General features: G+C 37.6%; 2 protein-coding genes across 8 annotated transcripts in view; one reads left to right on the forward strand and one right to left on the reverse strand.

The window, feature by feature from the left end:
* Nucleotides 1–255: 255 nt before the first annotated feature.
* On the forward strand, nt 256–2,325 carry LOC101540819 (prolyl-tRNA synthetase associated domain-containing protein 1). The gene is made up of 2 exons (XM_004609290.2): nt 256–742; nt 1,827–2,325. Exons 1-2 carry the CDS (start codon nt 659–661, stop codon nt 2,259–2,261), a joined length of 519 nt encoding a protein of 172 aa, XP_004609347.2. The 5' UTR covers nt 256–658; the 3' UTR covers nt 2,262–2,325.
* Nucleotides 2,326–2,470: 145 nt separating this feature from the next.
* Nucleotides 2,471–20,023, reverse strand: part of CCDC88A (coiled-coil domain containing 88A) — a 140,099-nt gene continuing 122,546 nt past the window's right edge. For 3 of the 7 annotated variants that reach the window (XM_055119705.1, XM_055119703.1, XM_055119700.1), the window contains 5 exons: nt 18,329–18,409; nt 14,766–15,034; nt 13,965–14,418; nt 8,660–8,758; nt 2,471–8,170 (listed from right to left, as the gene is read on the reverse strand). In XM_055119705.1, coding sequence (XP_054975680.1) covers nt 8,694–8,758; nt 13,965–14,418; nt 14,766–15,034; nt 18,329–18,409 — 869 coding nt within the window. In that variant the 3' untranslated portion in view covers nt 2,471–8,170; nt 8,660–8,693. Of the gene's footprint in view, nt 8,171–8,659; nt 8,759–12,417; nt 14,419–14,765; nt 15,035–18,328; nt 18,410–20,023 lie in introns of those variants that run through there. The other 4 variants (XM_055119701.1, XM_055119704.1, XM_055119702.1 and 1 more) reach the window with 4 other exon arrangements.

Consider the following 20,023-nt stretch of genomic DNA (forward strand, 5'->3'; position numbering starts at 1 on the left):
TCATCGGCGTGTCAGCAATATCAGGGCGGTAGGGCGATTGCCTCCCACACAGCCTACCTGGGTTCCTTCCCTGAGCAGAGTCAGGAATAAGATCTGAGTACAGCCCGGTGTTCTCCCACCCCCAAATATATATCGAAGACGAAAGAATTGGGGTCTTTAAAGGAAAACAAGAATAAGCTTAATTTTTAAATTGTGCTCTTAAACATATGTTAAATTGTATCCTCTGGGAGCCCCCCTTCTAATTCCCTCTGTCTGTTCCGCGTGTATGAACTCATATTTTACTGTTTTCGGAAGGTCTTAAGCTTTCATTTGCACCCCACGGATGACCCCTCCAGTAACTTCTAAAACATTTTTTGTTTTGAGGCCACACCCAGGAGTGCTCGGGGGTTATTCCCGGCGGGTCTCGGGGAACCTTATGCGACGCCGCCGAAGATCGAACCCGCATGCACGGGATAAGCCCTAGACGCTGTACTACGGCTCCCCAAGCCAGCCTGTTTAAATGGTTCCAATAAAGCGCTGAGAACCGGAGCGATCCTCTCCAGGGGGGCGTGGGGTTCCCGGGGCTTCCGGGACCGCGCTCTGAGCACTTCCGTGGGCGGCGGCCGCGCGGCCTCGCGCAGTTCCTCCGCCCCTCGGCTTGCTGCGGCCACGTCTCAGCATGGCGAGCTCTGCGCTGCGGGCCGCGCTGGAGCAGCGCCTCGGCGCCCTGGCCATCCGCACCGAGGTCGTGGAGCACCCTGAGGTGAGGTGCCCCTGCCCCAACACCCGGGTCTACTCGGTGGGCTCTGCTGCGGTGTCCAGCGTGTGAGGTTTGGGACACTGTGCCCCAGGAACGTCGTTCCTCAGGGCATTTCGCAGGTTAGATTACGAAGGAATAAAAATTCTCAGGTGTATAGCGAGAAAACGTATGTTTCCCTCCGGTAGTGACATGATCACATTCACGAGAATTTAGCCAACATTGAGGTCTTTTGCATCTACAGTTTCCAAGAAGTAAATCGTCCATGTAGTGGCTAAATTTATCAGGTATCAAACATCTATAGCAGGACATCAAGCATAGTAGTTTTTACATTCTTACGTGATTTAGTGATGAGAAGATTGCATTGCAATATTAACGGAAACTAATGTGTAGTTAAGGGTGCTACAAAGACATGTATGGACGATGTATGTGCGGATGATTTTTTTTTTTCTTTTTGGGTCACACCTGACGGTGCACAGGGGTTACTCCTGGCTCATGCACTCAGGAATTACTCCTAGCGGTGCTCGGGAGACCATATGGGATGCTGGGAATCGAACCCGGATCAGCTGGGTGCAAGGCAAATGCCCTACCCCCTGTGCCATCTATCGCTCCAGCCCCAGATGATTATTTTCAAAGGTATATTAGGAATCGATCTTTCTCACCTTGACATATTTAACATCAGAATCCTTTCATTCTTTGACCTCCCTCCCACAGGGTCGCATTCTCTTGCTTTCTTGACATTATCAGTTGCCCTCCCTGTGGTTATTTGTAGCATGGAGGTTGTCACATATGTATGCTGAAAACCCAGTCTGGACTACCCTGCACGTCGTGTGTTTAAAATAAAATCCTTTTTACTGAAACATATAATACTGGCATACAGAGCCCGCTTGATTTCTCAAGGAGTAACTAAGATGGGAAGGGCTTACTACTTGTTAATGTGCTGGGGGTGGGTTTATAACAGTGATGAAACCCAAGGCATTGAGTATCCCCAACCTTACCTCTTTTCAGCAGTCAAAACGATGGCCCTGTAAATGTGAAGTGTGTGTATGTATACATGTATTCATTCTTAACCTTACTGTCATGTTTACAGGTCTTTACAGTTGAAGAAATGATGCCTTATATCCAGCATTTGAAAGGAGCACACAGTAAGAACTTATTTCTTAAAGACAAAAAGAAAAAAGGCTACTGGCTGGTGACAGTTCTTCATGATAGACAAATTAATTTAAATGATCTTGCCAAACAGTTAGGTGTTGGAAGTGGAAATCTGCGATTTGCTGATGAATCAGCCATGCTTGAAAAACTCCAAGTTCGACAAGGCTGTGCCACACCCTTGGCACTCTTTTGTGACCATGGAGATGTGAAATTTGTTCTGGATTCTGCTTTTTTGGAAGGTGGACATGAAAAGGTATACTTTCATCCAATGACTAATGATGCAACTATGGGATTGAGCCCTGAAGACTTTCTCACTTTTGTGAAGAATACAGGACATGATCCAATAATAATAAATTTTGATAAAAACACCTAATTTGGGGCTAGAGAAATGACTCAGTGGTCAAGGGTGCATGCCTTGCATGCACAAGCACCTGAGTTTGGTCTCTGGCACCACATGCTAGTTACCACCATCCCCATTCAGCCCTGGAGGCCTCGCCACCCAACACCTTGAGGAGAGGCCTCAGACCTCCTGAGTACTGCTTGGGAGCCCCCCCCCCCAATAAACAAACAGCTAACTTGGAAAATGCTTAGAATAAATTTATTTCTGAATGTTGTTCTTCCTGTTTATAATTTACAAATAGCACTTAAAGAATTAAGACTACTTAGCACCTAGGATTGATGACCATCAAAATCATCTTAGGAGAAATATGTGATCTAAATTCAAAAGTTCTTACATTTTTTGATACTGGGGGTAGAACCCAGAGCCATTTAATATGCTAGGTACATGCTCTCCATCTGACCCACATTCCCACCCCAAGGATATTTTAAAAAGAAAATAGTAGGTAATTTTAGTCATTTCAGACAGACAATTCATCCTCTAACTCCTCAAGACAATTATTCATTACAGGAAAACCTTAGGTAATTAAGAATAAATTAACACTGAGACTAAAGACGAACTGACTAACATATTAACTACCATCTTTACGGTGGTCATTATAGATGAAAACAAGTTGCAAAAAATAGCACATATAAAAGTATACTTGTTAGTATAGGCAAAGAAATCAAAAAGAATATAGAAATAAATTACTGATAATGTCTATCTTTAGAGAATGTGGAATGAGGAGTAAGAAATCTGCAGAAAGAGCATTTCGTATTTCATGTATGAAAACCCACCTATAAGTTTGTAAACTAAGGTGCCTGAAATAAAATATGGGTGATGAGGAACCAAAGGCAAACACTATTATTTGGTGTTTATAAACCATTTTTTCCCCTAGTGGAAGTTAACTTTCCATGAAGGATATCTATAAAGTTTTAATATAGAAAAACACTCAAATGGAAAATGTTTTACCATTATTCTAATACAATTAACTTATTTTAGTGATACTGGGGATTGAAACCAGGACCTTACACATCCAAACTGCTAAGCTACATACTGAGCCTAGAATTAATTTTAAAACTAACAATTAGATAAGTCATTAAGGATTTGTTTAGGAATTGTTCAGAGATTAGAAATGTGAATATACTTGAACAAACTTCTCTTTGTTCTATTTAAATTTGTCTCCTTTGAACTATGGCTTATGAAATACTAAAAGAATCTACACTAATCTATTGTCAGTTGTCTTATAAGAAGACAGGTCAATAATAGAGGAACATTCACATTTTTCCTCAAATTAAAATAAAACCCTTCAGTTGAGGGTCTGACAAAAACTTAACTACAAAAACAATGTCATGAGAATTATGTTTTCCTTTAGTACAAGGAATCAAATGGAATATTTTTATGATTAACATATTTTCTTGTTTGATCATTCAAATTTCCCTCTGGCAGAGACACTAATCTGTTGCTAAAAGGCAAAATAAAACTTTAAAATGTCTAATAATCAGATGTTTACTCCTGGTTGAATTTTGGAGGTTCTCCCCAACAGTGCTCAGGAGGCATAGGGTTCCCTCCTAGTGACTCTGGCCAAATGAGCCCAACTGGGCAGCAGTTCAATGCTAGGGCCTGAGGATTCAGTGCTGTTCAGGCCCTTAGTGCCAGGGCTTAACCCTAGCCATAACTGGAGAACTCCAAGGCTACACTCGAGATGTTCAGGAGAGCACCTAGTGCAAGAGATCAAACCTGGGTGCATGCAAAGCATGGGCTTTAACCCCTGGCACTACCATGGCAGAATTCTCATAAAATATAAACTATATTTAAGATAGGTCAATTTAGTACCTGGAGAGAGTAAAGCGGGTAGGGATTTGACTTCCATGAGGCCAACCCGGGTTTAATCAGATTAGCACAGCATATGACCCCCCCAGTCCCACCAGGAATGATCCCTGAGCACAGTCAGGATTAAGCCCTAAACACTGCTGGGTTACTCTAAAACAACAACAACAAAATTCTTATCAGTAAGAAAAGTTCTCCATAAATTCTTAGGTGCCGTGTTAGCTTTCATCATTTCCCATATTTTAAAGAAGAAATTCAGGTTGCCCTACATCTAAAATTATTACAAAGACACGGAGGACCTTAACTGGACAAACTGCCCTTCTATACCTTATGCTTGAAAACAGACCTAAAAAGAGCATTCTACACAAGAATTCAAGGTTGGCTGCGTTCTCTTAACATTTTGCCTTCTAAAATATGATACATAAAAGTGAGAGATTTGTTTCTATAACTATTAGATTGCACTTCAAGTTATTTTGTGATTGACAACACATACGCAAATTCCTCTCTCTCTTCCCACCCTCTCTCACATAACCTCAATATTTATCCCTAAATGATTTAGTAGGAGAGCAGTATTTAAACAGGGACCTAAGCTATATGTGAAAATAAGTTCTCTAGGAAACAAGAAAATCAAAGTACAGCATTTGGTTAAGATTGTGTTATTTTTAAAATGATTACTAACTACTTGTTACAAAAATCACCTGTTTTATTTCTTTTTATAGCAGTTTGATAAGTGAATGTTAAACCAATTAAAAACTTTAAGGAATAAAGTTAAAGACTAAAATGAAAAGTGTTTGGTTTTAGAAATACAAAATCAACCAAGCTATGGTGTCTTTTGTTATGAATTGAACTGTGACTGTTTTACGTATTGCCAAGTAGTAACATTTTGCCATTCAAATCCAAATCCCTTAATAGCATTGTAAATCTCTTAGTACTTGTAAAGGAAATGTTACAGCTTTTTATATTATTTGATTTGGTATTTAATAACAATTATAAATACAATGATGAACTTAGAAAAAGAGAACCCATGATTTGAAAAAAAAATCTAAAATCAGGTTTTGTTAAAGGGTGTTATAAGTACAACTTTATCCATAAAGCATTTTCATTGTTGTCCAAATGTTTCAACATGTACATCACGGTTTACTTTATAAAATGGGATCTCTTCTTTTGTATTATTCATTCAAGGCTTAAAAGAAAGCAAAAATCTCAGGACTAAATGTATCAGAAAAGAAAAGAAATTCATTTTTATCATAAAACTTAAAATACAAAGTCATTAGCATACATAATTACTCCTAATTTTAATTTCAGATTGGTACATCTTTCCACTTCTTAACAAACCGGTAAGATAGAGCAGGCTATAATCTGTGAGGTGGCTGTAATTCTGTAATATGCACAGTGCTTTTTAATAGGCTCTTACCATGCCTTGCATGAAAGGTGCTACATACAAACCTATTTTGTGAACTCTTTGGTAACCACCAGTTCAAAAATTTGGACCAAACATATCCACATGGCCGATGGGAAGTGCTATATGATGGGAGCTCTGGGCCAGAATGATTGCCCTTTATATTGAATTCTTCAGCTTTGTTTTGGAGCCAGATTCAGCTCAGGAGACCTTATAGGGTGCTGGAGACTGAACCTAGGTTGGCTGCTTGCAAGGCAAGTGTTCTACCCACTGTACTAAGTCACTTGTCCTCTGATCAGCTTTCACTGGGGATTGAGGTCTTAAATTAGAACTGAATTAAGAAAACTACAAGCATTTCTGGCCTAAAAAAGGAAAATGGTCAGTTAGTTTATAGTTGGCCACAATTTTGTTTGGTGTAAGTTTAAGGGAAAAAAAGTGACTTTCTACTAAACTGGTATTTAAGTTAATATTTTTGGAAAATAAAATGTTCCTATGGTTATTACCTAGTCCTTGAAAAGGTACAAAAACAGTGATGAATATAATGGGGAAATTGATACTTTTGCAGTATCTTCAAGTGTTCCCTTGGTTCCTCTAATTGCATTTTCTCAGGGCCAGGCTGCTTAGATTCAGTACTTCATAGGCGGCCCTTAAGCATTTTCTACTCTAAGCAATAATGTACTACTTGTGTGGAATGTTCCCTGTTGTAGGATTACTGTTCTGGAGAGGTTAAGCTCTGATAGCATTCACCTCATTGGGACAACTCTTACTAATTAAATTTCAGCTTTCAGTCACTGTCCTGGGATGTGTCCTAGTTGTGCAAATTAGATGCTAGTTAATATAAATCTAAATTACCCACTTAAAGTATTTAGCTAAACATATATCTGTATTTACTCTCAATTTATCCACCTAAAAATGAATTTACATTTTTTTACACGCAAGTGTCTCTAGATAGCCCTGATGTCCGTTATCAAATTGATACTTGGATCTAGGGAGTCAGGTTGGAGAGATAATGTTTCAAAATCTAGAGAATAGATTTTAAATATGTCTGTTGTGCAATATTTGTATTTTAGTAAGAATCTTTTGTATTTACACTTACATAGCACCTTTCATTCAAGAGTTTATAAGTGACATAACTTTACAGCATTATTTGGTGGCAAAATCTAAATTAATGACAGAATTAAGTTAAATAAATCCAAATTATCTAACTTCCATTTCAATTTCTGGTTAACTACACATGCTGTCTTTCTTCTTAGATTGGGCTTTCTGAAAGTAGATTATGAATACAACATGCTATCAGCCTACTAAATAAAGTAGGGAAGAACTAGGGAGGGAGACACATATTTCTCATGCTACTGGGTTAGTAATAAAACACAGTTCATAAACCACACACAATAGGATATGAAATTATTCCAAAAAGATATTTCGAGCTGGTAATGAAAGCCTAAGAAGTATACTGTTAAAACAAAAAGTCATTATATTTTTCATTTCAGACCATTAAGAATATTCTGATATTTATGTTAAATAAAAAAAATTTCATTAATAAGTACCAATGCGTTTTTGAATGCATAAGAAAATAAAACTGTGTTATAAAACTGGAGCTACAAAATATTGATGTTTCCCTGGGTTAACTGAATTTACTTTTTTTGTGCTTCCCTCAAATGTTTAAGGTAACAAATTCATACAAATATTTCAAAAGTACCAATAATAGCTACCAACTTTAATATGTAATATTATAAAGAAAGCAGAAAAATTCTTATTAATAAACAATAACCTTAATAAATGAGTTTCTGGAAAAATGTAAGTTATTTACATTAATTTTGTCATAAGAAAACTTCTTAAGCAACAGTCAGCTCTCAAGTTAAAAACACACACACATACATAACTGAATGCTAAAGAAAGGGAATGAATTAAAATACAACAGCTTTTTCTTGGGAATATTATTTTCTTGAAAACTACCTTACTAAGAAGTTTCAGAAAAACACTCTTACCACCTTGGATCCATGAACAAAATGAATGCTTAGTGTTAATGGGGAATACAGAAAGATTAATACTAAATGTAATTTTTATAGTCTCATTATGTTCTTGAGATTTATAACCGAATTTCTTTTGCAGCACACAAAAAATAAATGGCTTAAAACACACGCACACATACCCATACCCACACCCACACACACATGCAGTCGGCTAGCCAAATAAGGCTCTGACATGCCAAAACAATGTCCTCTGTATCTTAATATATAGTACATTCCACAACATACTACAGCATTTAATTAGATTTACACAACTAAATATAAATGGCTAGATTTTGGCTACTACTTAGCAGAAGCATTAAGCAAACATGGAAATATTCATAAACAAATGATAAAAGAAGTAGATTGTTCTTGGAGTCTTTCTTGAAACCTTCCAATACTTGGTCCTTAGTGAGAGAATATCCTTTATTCATCAGATTTTAACAGTACAATGTATAATAAGTCCTAAAACCTAACAATTTTGGCAGTTGACTCCAGTAGTGCTCCTTGATTCAAGGAAGGAAGATTTGTATTTCTTGCCTGCTCTAGTCACGAAGGATTGTTTAAAGTCTCCTTAAAGATATTTTTTAAATGTTTCCTATAGTTGGGTGTCTTGTTACTTCAGAAAAAAAGGCTTCATACTGAGAAACTGAAGGACACTTTTCTCTCTGTATATAGTTGGAAGATAGAAAGAAGAAAGAAAAAATAAGAAATGCTTGAAGATAAGAGAGATGTAAAATACAGAGCAGCCACTATAGGAACAGCATGCACTAAACATTGCTATAGAAATGAGATTGACAGTCACAAGCAAATTTTTAAGTAACTCATCTTAGAAAAGGCATTTATTCTCAATTAATGAGATAAATGTGGGGAAGATGCACTCCTACCACAAAAACATAAAGACTTCAAACTGAGAAAGGAAGTTTTAAATCATTTTACAATGAGGGGATAAATAATTTTTTAAAGGTTTCTTGCACTGAAAAATAAAACTTAAATGGCAATCAACTAATCTTGTTTTACTAGTAAGGCGTACAGAAAGTCACGAATTAAGCAAGCAATATTTACATCTGTTAATGCAATGAGCACTTCTTAAATATAATGCAGTTAGTCTGTATAAATGAGACTAATCTCATTTACATTTTAAGCAAGAAACTCACCACTTGCCCACATGTCATGTAGTGGGTAAAAGAATTAGGAGCTTTGTTGCTCCCTAGACCTGCTTTTTGAATTTCTGCTTTCTTGTACTTTGTCCACATCTGCAGGAGAAAAGCATTTCATGTTATTTAATCAAAGGTTAAAAAAAATACACTTCATGAAGATCAGAAACCATAGCACTCTCACTTAGTAAAGCAGGAACGAAGCTAACATGGAAATTTATTTATCCAATAGCTAATTACTTAAAAAAAATGGTGTTTGTTGTTTTCAGTTGTTTTGGGTTTGGGGGCTTTATCCACTGATTCTTGGCACAGTACTTGGGGATCTTGGTGCTCAGGGAACCATGCAGTGCGAGTTCCAGGGATCAATCCTGAGTCTCATGCATACAAAACCAGTGCCCAGTACACTGAGATCTCTCTCTCTTTCTCTGGCTATTGAACTTGATGTTTTAAAAGCTATTACTGGGGCTGGAGAGATAGTATAGTGGGCAGGCACTTGTCTTACATGAAGCCGATCTGGGTTTGGTCCCCAGCACCCCATATAGTTCTCAAACCCTCCCAGGAGTGATCTCTGAGCACAGAGCCAGGACTAAACCCTGAGCACAGCAGGGTGTGAGCCCCAAACTCAAAAATAAATAAGCACTGCACTGTAGCATTGTTGTCCCGTTATTCATCGATTTGCTCGAGCGGGCACCAGTAATGTCTCCATTGTGAGACTTGTTGTTACTGTTCTTGGCATATTAAATATGCCATGGGTAGCTTGCCAGGCTCTGCCATGCGGGTGGGATACTCTCCTGTAGCTTGCTGGGCTCTCCAATAGGGATGGAGGACTTGAAACCGGTCCGCTGCGTGCAAGGCAAATGCTCTACCCGTTGTGCTATCACTCCAGTCCAAAAATAAATAAAATAAAATTTATTACTAATGTATTCATTTCTTCCTGAATAGTTCATCCTAGAATCATTCAGGTTTACTTACTATATGAAATGATCACATAAAATTTTAAAACAAAAATTAATATCCCATGCAACTGTAGAAGTAACAACAATGGAGTATTTGTATCATTTACTTAGAAAGTTTGAGGTATATTATACAGGCAGGTAAAACTGCTTTTATCTGGTCAAGGGGAACTAAGTTGCTAGCAATATAAATTTATAAGTGGCAGAATCATTTATAAGGGAACTGAGCCTTCACATAGTATTTCAAACAATCCTTTGTGAAGCCATAGAGTATCAAAGGTGATGACAGAGGAAGAAACATGTAGCTGTTCAACTAGAAGCTGCTTCAACTTTTCTCTTGAAAATTCTTCTTCTTCTTATTATTATTTTTTTAAAATTTGGGGGGTATCTGGAAGATTTCATTCTTGATTTCTCTCTGCAGATAAAACTTCTGGTTAACAAATAAGTAAGAAATTAATATTTTAAGGGAATTTTTGTGACTCCAGAGATAATCATAGTTTCTGGGTAAAATTTTTATTTTTTTGTTTTGGGGATCACTTTTGGCAGTGTTCAAGGAACCATATTGGGCTACAGGGAATTGAACCCAGGTCAGCCACATGCAAGGCAAAAGCCCTACCTATTGTACTGGCTCTGGTCCCCTCTGGATGGTATCTAGTCGTTGTTCTCAGACAACACTCACGACATCTATACTTACATTATGTCTTACATGCATAGTATGCTCTTTTTGAAAATATGGAATGTGTATAACCAAAGTAATTTGAATTATCTTGGGAAACATTGTTTTCCTGGGTCAGGGTTCTGGCTCAAAAGGTTGAAGCACATGTTTTGCATGCAGGAGTCTCTGCTTCAGTCTTCAGCCCTACTTAGTGTTCTGATTACTACGTGTGGTCCGAACGCACCCTTCACACCAAAATTTTTACATGTAAATCTAATTTTCTTTTCTTTTTCTCTTTTCTTCCTTTTTTTTGTTGGGCGAGGGGTCACACTCATAGGCAATAGAACTTACTACTGGCAGTACTTAGGGTGACCACATGTGGTACCAAGATAGGCAACATGCAAGGCAATCACTTTAACTCCTATACTATTCCTCCAGTCCTCTAAGTCAATTTTTTCATAATCATGTGTTTAATATAATGGCAAATGATTCTCAATATATACTGCATAAATAAATGTAAAGTTTATCAGACTACTATCTTAAAAAGTTAGATTCTTCTGTTTTTGTTTTGTAACACCTGGTGGGGCTTTGAGTTTACTCCTGGCTCTGCACTCAGGGATCACTCCTAATGGTGTTGGGGAAGTACATAGGGTGCCAGAAATCAAATGAAGGTTGATCGTGTGCAAGACAAGCACCCTCCCTATTGCAGTATCTCTCCAGCCCCTAAAATGTTGAACTATTTAAAGTAATTCTTAACTCAATGTTGAAAAGAAATAACACAGAATATTACATTTGAATGATTTTTGACCCTAATAATATCACCTATACTTCCCATTAAATTTTATTGCTAGGTTATTTTTTAAAAAGGGCAACACCAAAAAAATTTTAAATGCTAGGAATGACTGTGAAACAACTGACAATAAGGAGGATTAGTATTTGCATGTTGAAAATATTTAGGTGATCCTAAGAAAATAAAATGTTTGATTATGTTCATTTGGTTATCTGCACTAGAATAACTTTTTATTCTAATAAGTAGCAGAAAAACCTATGATCAAAAATACAAACAGAAGTGTCCCTGTTCCTGGTAAGTACAAAATGATAAGAACAAGAAGCTGGCTTAATTTACAAAGGTAAATATTTCACTAAGTAAAGATTCTCTCTATTTTCCTATACTTTATTATTTGATCCAACTAATAATAATAACAACAATAATTTAACAACATATAAACCATAATAATTTTCTTCCTGTTTATGAAGTTACATTTTAAAGCATTTCTAGATGCCAGGCTCAGCTTTAGGCAGAAGCAAAATGACATAAACATTACAGAAACAGAGTTAAGAGATACTCCTCCAGAATTAAGTTCAGCTTATTCTGCTTAAAAGTGCTATATGGGATGGCTGGGCACATGATTCAAAGGCTGCAATGCACCCTTGGTTCTATCCCTAGCTCCATCCCTTGAGCACCATCCCAGCGGTAACAGTGTGCGGTCCCCAAACAAAAAAACAATAAAAGAATATGAAAGTGGAACCCAGATAGCTCAAAGGTAGAGCACATGCTTTGCATACGGGAGGCCCAGCTTCAATTCCCAGCTCCACATATGTCCTCCTGAGTACCACTGAGAGTGACCAGGGAACGAAGCTAACCCCTGAGCACTAGTATAGCCTCAAAACAAGAAAATTAACAAAAGTATTAGAAAGGTTAGAGATTTAGCTCAGCAGTAGCATTCTTTTTTTTTTTTTTCCCAGCATTGCACAGGGGTTACTCTTGGCTCATGCACTTAGGAATTACTCCTGGCAGTGCTCGTGGGACCATATGGAATGCTGGGAATTGAACCTGGGTTGACTGCGTGCAAGGCAAATGCCCTTTTTGCTCCAGCTATTGCTATTGCTCCAGCCCCAGCAATAGCATTCTTGCCTTAAATGAAGAGGCCCTTTTTGCAATTACCTGAAAGGAAAAAAAGGACCGCTGAAATGGGCCAGAGAGACAGTTCAGGATAAAGACACTTGCCTCCTACCCCACCAACCCTGGTTTGAAGGAACCACCTTTACTACTTTATTAACTAATTTCCCCTTTGAACAGAAGTAAAAATGCAGATTTCCAACAAATTAAGTATGATTTGGTTTATTTTTCTTTGACTGTATGTTTTCAAAAAAAAAAAACTGGGAAGATTACTATGTTAACTGATTCCAAGCAAAAAAGTCATCTTGAAGCTATTTACCCTTTCATTTTTAAGATTAAGTTCAGGAAAAAAATAAATAACAAATGATCCTATTCACTATATAAGTTACACTTAAACTTCTTGTTCTTATTTTGAAAAAAAGAATTACACTAAATTTATGAGCATTAACAGTGTTTGAAATCTGAAAAACTTATAAAATATGGGCAATAGCTAAAACTTGCTGCATGGTGTTAACTTTAATTATTTCTTTAAAAATAAAGAGGGCATAATTAAATGGCAAAAGGAAATAACATCTTTTACATACATATTTTCTTACCAAAACTGTACATGCACAATATGAAGCGCATGTTCTGGGGAAAAAGTGAGAAGAGATAAGAAGGAAAGGAAGGAAAGCAAAAGGAAAACAAGAAAATGAGCATCCTTTTGAAAAGCAACAAAGTAAATATGACATGAAAATAGTTTCTTGGTAATAATAACATGCAACTATTTTAACATGCTTCTACATGTCAAAGAAACATCTCTTATCAAGTGACAAGGAATATATAGAATAACAAATATTTAAAAGTTTTAAAAGTCATGCAAGAAAATGCACAATGCAATCATTATTTCATGCAGGCTTTGATGTTCTTACACATTCACATTTACATACATGCCATCAAATACAGTCGAACAGTTGCCACAATTTTAAAACAAAAATAAGCCTAGCCGAATGATATTTTTTAACAGCTCTTCAAACCAGATTACAGAAGTCAACATCTATCAAATGACAAGCACCCTATTATTGTGCAATTTTATTTTATTTTATTTTTTGGCTTTTTGATTCACACCCGGCAATGCTCAGGGGTTACTCCTGGCTCTACACTCAAGAATCACTCCTGCAGTGCTTGGGAGACTATATGGGGTTCCGAATATCAAACCTAGGTTGCCCACCTGCAAGACAAACACCCTACCTGCTGTACTATCACTCCGGCCCCTATTATGCAATTTTAATCATACACAACCATATTCGTACCAAACAGTCTGATTATCTTCAGAAACTAACAACTCGGCTTCTGTGCCACTGGGATAGAGGCATGCAGGAATGGTAATATTATTGCTATCTACAAAAGATTTTGGTTTACTATTGCTAAGGCTCTGATTATCAGAAAATTGTTCATTATCTTTTTGTGCAGCTTTATCCAAAGAGGCAGAAGCTTGATCAGTTAATCTAATGACTGGTCTAGGAGGTAACCCACTAATATTACTAACTAATTCTGTATTCAGGGATAAAAATGCCTGAGATGGATGAGCCACTGTAAATGACTCTATGCAATCTTTAGCTAATATTCTAGATGTATCATTAGTTGTATTAATAGCAGGAAAAGTCTGGTTTAGAAAATGTGACCTTTCTGTTCTTGAGTTTCCAGTCTGGGTATATAGAGGTGTAGTTATAGCTAAGTCATTTTGTGCATGTGAAACTACAGTATGTGTGGGACTGTGAAGTGTATGAAAGGACCATTGATGCAAACAGTACTCACTAGATGCTGCAGTGATGTTGTTATCAGCAGTAGCTGGTGGCGAATCAACTGATACAGGTAGTCTACTGTCCTTGGTTAAAAAATCATGGATGCTTGTCCTCCGGGTAGTTCCTTCAGCAGTAGAGATCACACTGCTTGCACGAGGTAAAGTGGCATAAGGATTACTATCTTTTGATTGTCTTGACAAAGAAGTTTCTTTTACTAATTTTCTCTTTCCTTGAGTAGGTTTCCCTGGAGAACTAGTGAAGGAAGCATCCTCAGTCTTTCGAGGATCATGTCTCACAAACTGTTCAGGTTTAGTTGTCCGTCTATCACAGAAATCTCCTGGGGCTTTTCCACTTACTGACCTGGCCAGGCCACAGCTAACTGGCTTATTTTTTCCCAAAAAGTCAGAGGAGACAGACAAACTTTTCATTACTTCATCTAAAAGATTCTCTTGACTTGAGGATTTTATCTGTTAAGATAAAAAACAAAAGCAACATAGTGAAATACAACCATGACTTTACTTTACACATTAGACCAGTGGTTTCAACTGCAGATCTGTGGATGAATGACAGCCCAGAGGTGCCCAAAGTTTGAACTACTGATATACCTGAATCAGTTCGTATCACAGGTTTTCAACAATCAGTCTGCAGATTGATGTTGGCCCACAAATATTAAGAGGTTGAAAAGCACTCGCATTAGACAATTAAAACAAAATTGTTGGTATCCTTAAGTACTCCTTAACTAAAAATCAAAGCTCTAAAATTCAAGCATAAAACTTTATTTTGTCCACTTAAATTAACTTCAGAGAAAACTAACCTGTATTGAGGTAAGCTTGCTGCTTTCTTCCAAAAACTGTTGTAGAGTTACAACTTCACTTCCAGGGGACCCAGTTTTTATCTTGTGATATGTTCGACTCTCTAATGTTTCAGGCATTTTGTGCTGAAGCATTGGGCTTGATCTGGTTTGTCTTTTCAAGTACTGGATTGGACTGCTACCACTGCTGGACCAAGCTTCATAATCATGAAGCAGACTAAATTCTCCACTGCTGTGGCTTTGTGGTCTGCTTTGGATATTAACGGCACCTGCTTTTGGAGTAAGTGATGTATTAAGAAGTCAGTAAAAGAAATGAGTGAAAACTAAATAAGTTATAATACTTATTAACTGGGTCTTAACTTCCCACAAAGATTTTTTCCCCTTTGTTTCTTGTTTTTCCTTGCCACAACCAGCGGTGCACAGAGCTTACTCCTGGCTTTACACGTATGAGATCACTACTGGCAGTTTTGGGGGACCATGTTGGATGCCAAGGACTAAACCAGGGCTAGCCATGTAGAAGGCAAGTGCCTTATCTACTACATTATCTCACCCCCCAAACAGAATTTCAAGATTAAGTTAAAATGCCAGTCACCACTAGTGTTACTGCTTTTTAATTTTTTTGTGAAACCACAAATTTAAGTTCCAGATCCAAACAGGCGAAGATTTGCATTCACCAATATAGCCAGAGACTATATAAAAACAGGATCTCAAGACATTTGATGAGTATATTAATAAGTGGATAATATGTGCTGGGCTGGAGCAATAGCACATCGGATAGGGCGCTTGCCTTGCATGCAGCCGGCCCGGGTTCCATTCTTCCATTCCTCTCGGAGAGCCCAGCAAGCTATCGAGAGTATCCGCCCGCACAGCAGAGCCTGGCAAGCTCCCTGTGATGTATTCGACATGCCAAAAACAGTAACAAGTCTCACAATGGAGATGTTACTGCTGCCCGCTTGAGTAAATTGATGAACAACAGGATGACAGTGCGACAGTGCTACAATATGTGCTACTCTTGCCTCTGTTCTCAGTGTCACTCCTTGCTGTGCTCAGGGACCATGCAGTTCTGGGAATCAAACTCAGGGTTCCTCCATGCAAAGTACTACATTCTAGAACACTGAGCTATCTCTCCAGTCCTAAACAATTCACAACTTAAAAGAAAACATGATTGCAAGAGTTTTAAAATTTCAGTTTAAAACCAAAAATTGTGCTAATGCTAACACTTTTAATTCTTTGCTTATCAATTAGTCTTTATTTGGCATTTCTGTTCATATTATGTGAATAAACTTAAAGAAAAAATAATTTAAAGAATAGCCACCTAGGAAAGTCAAAAGAGGTCATAATGTAATTATTTAGAAATTTCCTGTAAAATAGGACCTCACTTACATAGTATTGTAGTTTTAATTTCTTTTCTGAATCATCTGATTGTTTCTGCTTCCCATACTGCATATGGTGGCTATAAAACCTTAGGAGGTTCCCTTTAGTTTGAGTATCTGAACTGAAAACAAATTACAACTTTGGAAAAAATACTCTTTAATGTCTGTGCTATTCCTTGAAAGCACTGAATCATTCTGATCAATACATACTAAACATGAGCCCAATACTGAGACAGAAAGTACAGCTTTTCAGGCCTGAGAGATCATATCAGAAATACAATCAGCATGCAGCTGACCCAAGTTTAATCCCGAGCACTGCATCAGCATCATCAGAGGTCACTCTTGAGGATAGAGCAAGGAACACCCCTTTAGCACTGCCAGATATGGCTCTCATTTTTTTTTTTTTAAAAAAGGGCAGCTGTTTATGTTTTTCCATCAGAAAGGAGAATAGTCATAAAAAATCTGACCTAGGTTAAGAAACATTTTGGAGGGGCTGGAGTAATAGCACAGCGGGTAGGGCATTTGCCTTGCATCTGGCTAACCCGGATTCGATTCCAAGCATCCCATATGGTCCCCCGAGCACCACTAGGAATAATTCCTGAGTGCAGAGCCAGGAGTAACCCCTGAGCATCGCCGGGTATGACCCAAAAAGAAAAAAAAAATTGGAGAAAATTTTCTTAAACTTCCAAATCAGAAAAAATAATTTACAATTTCAGGTTATATTTTTTCTGTTAGATATAAGGACATGATTATAAAAATAATCTGTCCTTGAAACAATGTTTTTCAGATAACATCAACAAATGACATTTAGTATTAGATAATTATAAATACACATGTTTATTATAAAAATACATGTTTATTATACAAAAAGTAGTAATAGACTTGATTATAACAAACCATAGAGAATAACTACTGTAATCAACTTTTATAGCTACTAAAGAAATACCAGAATCTGAGTAGACTATATACCTTTAAGGGAAAGAAGGTATCAAGGTGGCTTACAGACATTTACATAAAAACAATACCTTGGAATGCATACTGGAAAACAAACATTTGCCTTTAAGCCAGTTCAGTCCCTGGCACAAAATGTCCCTCAGCACAACCAGGAATAATTCCTGAGTGCAGAGTCGGAGTTAGCCCCAGTACCACTGGATGTGGCTTAACTCTCTATTTATCTATCTTTTTCAATAATATTGAAAAAAAATTCTTGAGCTGGAGTGATGCTTAATGTACTGAGCTCTTGCAAAGCATGCAGGAAATCCAAGTTTCACATGGTACCCCAAATAGACATTCACCACCCTTGCCACCCCCCACCCCAAATTATTTGTATAGACTTTATATATCTGTCACACAGCTGCCTTCTCATATTAAAAAGTTCCTGGGGGCCGGAACAATAGTATAGTGGATAGGGCACTAGCTTTGCACAAGGCAGGCCCGGGTTCAATTCCCAGCATCCCATACGGTTCCCTGAGCCCCACCAGAAGTGATCCCTGAGTGCAGATACAGGAGTGAATAAACCCTGAGCACTGCAGGTGTGTCTCAAAAACCAATACATTTTTTAAATTCCCCTAACTTAAATGCTACCCGTGGCATATTCAATATGCCAAAAACAGTAAAAAATGTCACAATGAGACGTTACTGGTGCCCGCTCAAGCAAATCGATGAACAACGGGACAACAGTGCTACGGTGCTAATTTAAATGGATAAATTAAAACCATTTCTAAAATTTTCTGTAAGGTGAGATGATTTTTTTTTTTTTGGTGTGGTGGGGGGTGGGGGCAGAGACCATGTAGTGACAGGGCTCCTGAATAAATAGCACGCACTCCAGTCTTTGAGCTATCTTCCCTGCCTGTAAAATGAGTTTGCTGTGTAAGTATCACGAGCAAGTAAAGGACAACAATTTTCATAACAAAGACAAAACATAAAGACCTGTGAATATTTATAAAATATGAAGGTGACAATAAAAAATTTTATGAGATAAAAAATAAAAACAAATATAACTGTTCCTATTTTTACATTTGAATACACTAAATATATTTGTGTTACAATGTAAAAAGTATAAAGTGTTCCAAGGAACTATGTCACACATATAAATTATTTGGATTATACACCTTACTACAGAAACCTCCTTAGTCTCCTAGTTTAAATACTGGAAATAAATGGAGCATATTAGTAAATTTACCTACAGCATACCTTTGACTTCATGGAGTGAAGCATTATTATTGCTATTGCTAGTGGATGTTCTGCCACTATCAAGGCTGGCTGGTCTTGAAGCTAAATGAAAAAATTAGGAGACAGTATGATAAAATTTCCAGCTGATGACATAAACTTTACATTCTGACCACAGAATGCTTTGGGAAGAAATTATGCATGCTTTCACTGACTCAGCATGCCCACAGGGCTGACTCTAGGGAAAGCAAAGGAACTTCCAAATAATTCCGCAGACACAAGACATTCTGAAGCACCAGTTAAAATTAAATAAAAAGTCAAGTGCTATTTCATGAGATGATTTCCAAGTGGACATCAGGACTCTTAGTTGAATAGAATGATATTAACACAAACACAAAATGGTAGGGATTAAGACTCAACAGCTCAGACAAGAACCTTCTACACTGCAGAGAAGCCATGAACATCTGCATAGTTAATGTGACTGTAATCCTTTCCATGCAAGGGAAACAATTCCACAGTTAACATTAACTATGCTGCTTTTAAAAATGCTGCTTATAGTTTGTGGTTCAAGCCTATGTTCTCCCTTGAACATGTTTCTCCCTTGCTTGTCTCTATGTTTCTTTGCTTGCTTATTTACAATCCAGAGATACCTGCATTTTCTCTCTCTGTCTCTCCCTTCATCTCTCTCTCTCTTCCTGTCCCCCCCCCTCTCTCATTTTGGTTTTTGGGGACACTTGGTGGAGTTCAGAGCCTACTTCTGGCTCTGCACTCTGGGATCACTCCTGGCAGAGCTCAGGGGACTATATGGGATGTCAGAGATGGAATCTGGGTTGTCCAAGTGCAAGCAAGCACCCAATCCACTATACTATGACTCCGGCTTTCAATCACGTATTTTTCACTTTTTCTCCTCTCAAATAAGTTTCAATGAAAACTATCTTGCTGTACTAGAGCAATAATATAGTGGGTAAGGTGCTTACGTTGCACAATGCCAACTAGGGTTCTATCCCCAGCATCCTATATGGTCCTCCAAACAACACCAGGAGTGACTGAGTGATTCCTGGATGCAGAGCCAAGAGAAACCCCTGAGCATTACTGGTTCTAGACAAAAACCAAAACCAAAACCATATATTGCTACACCAATAAATAAAACAAAATCCAGTTTATGTGTGAAGAAATCCCTTTAAGGTGTTATCCATTTTAGTATTATTAACTTAGTTTAGTAATTTTCCACACAGAAATTTTAAAATCTCAACATTTAAAAAAACATGGTTTCTTAAACTACATCTGTTTTCAAAGTACTTTTGTTTGTTTTGTTTGGGAGCCACATCTTGCAGTGCTCAAGGAGCCCCCTGGAGCAGGGCTGAGTGGGGGCAGGGAGTTTGTTCTTCACTATGTGCAGGAGAACATGTAGTGCCAGGACCAAACCCGGGCTTCCTGCAAGAAAAGGAAGCCTTCTGCTCCAGCCCTTTAAGCTATCTCCCCAGCCTCACAAGGGTTTTTAAACCAATGGCAGATTATCTCCTAACTTTAACCTTACACCAAAGTGTCAACAAAATTACCTAGAAGCATAGTTTAGGCATACTTTATAAATAACCTTGACTAAAATAGATGACAAAACTCTGAAAGGGGCAAAAGGGAATTATTAGGTTTGAAGAGATGACAGAGATAGATATGAGATGCAGGCTAGAAAATACATGCTTGCTGATAATGCCATGTTCA

Source organism: Sorex araneus, chromosome X, assembly GCF_027595985.1.
Source record: "Sorex araneus isolate mSorAra2 chromosome X, mSorAra2.pri, whole genome shotgun sequence".
In the NCBI taxonomy this organism is placed as follows: domain Eukaryota; kingdom Metazoa; phylum Chordata; class Mammalia; order Eulipotyphla; family Soricidae; genus Sorex; species Sorex araneus.

Excerpts from the sequence above, each read along its gene's own strand:
- LOC101540819 (XM_004609290.2), top strand. The coding sequence starts at position 659 with ATGGCGAGCTCTGCGCTGCGGGCCGCGCTGGAGCAGCGCCTCGGCGCC. Across the intron at positions 743-1,826 it reads AGGTCGTGGAGCACCCTGAG|GTCTTTACAGTTGAAGAAAT; the intron begins GTGAGGTGCCCC and ends TCATGTTTACAG.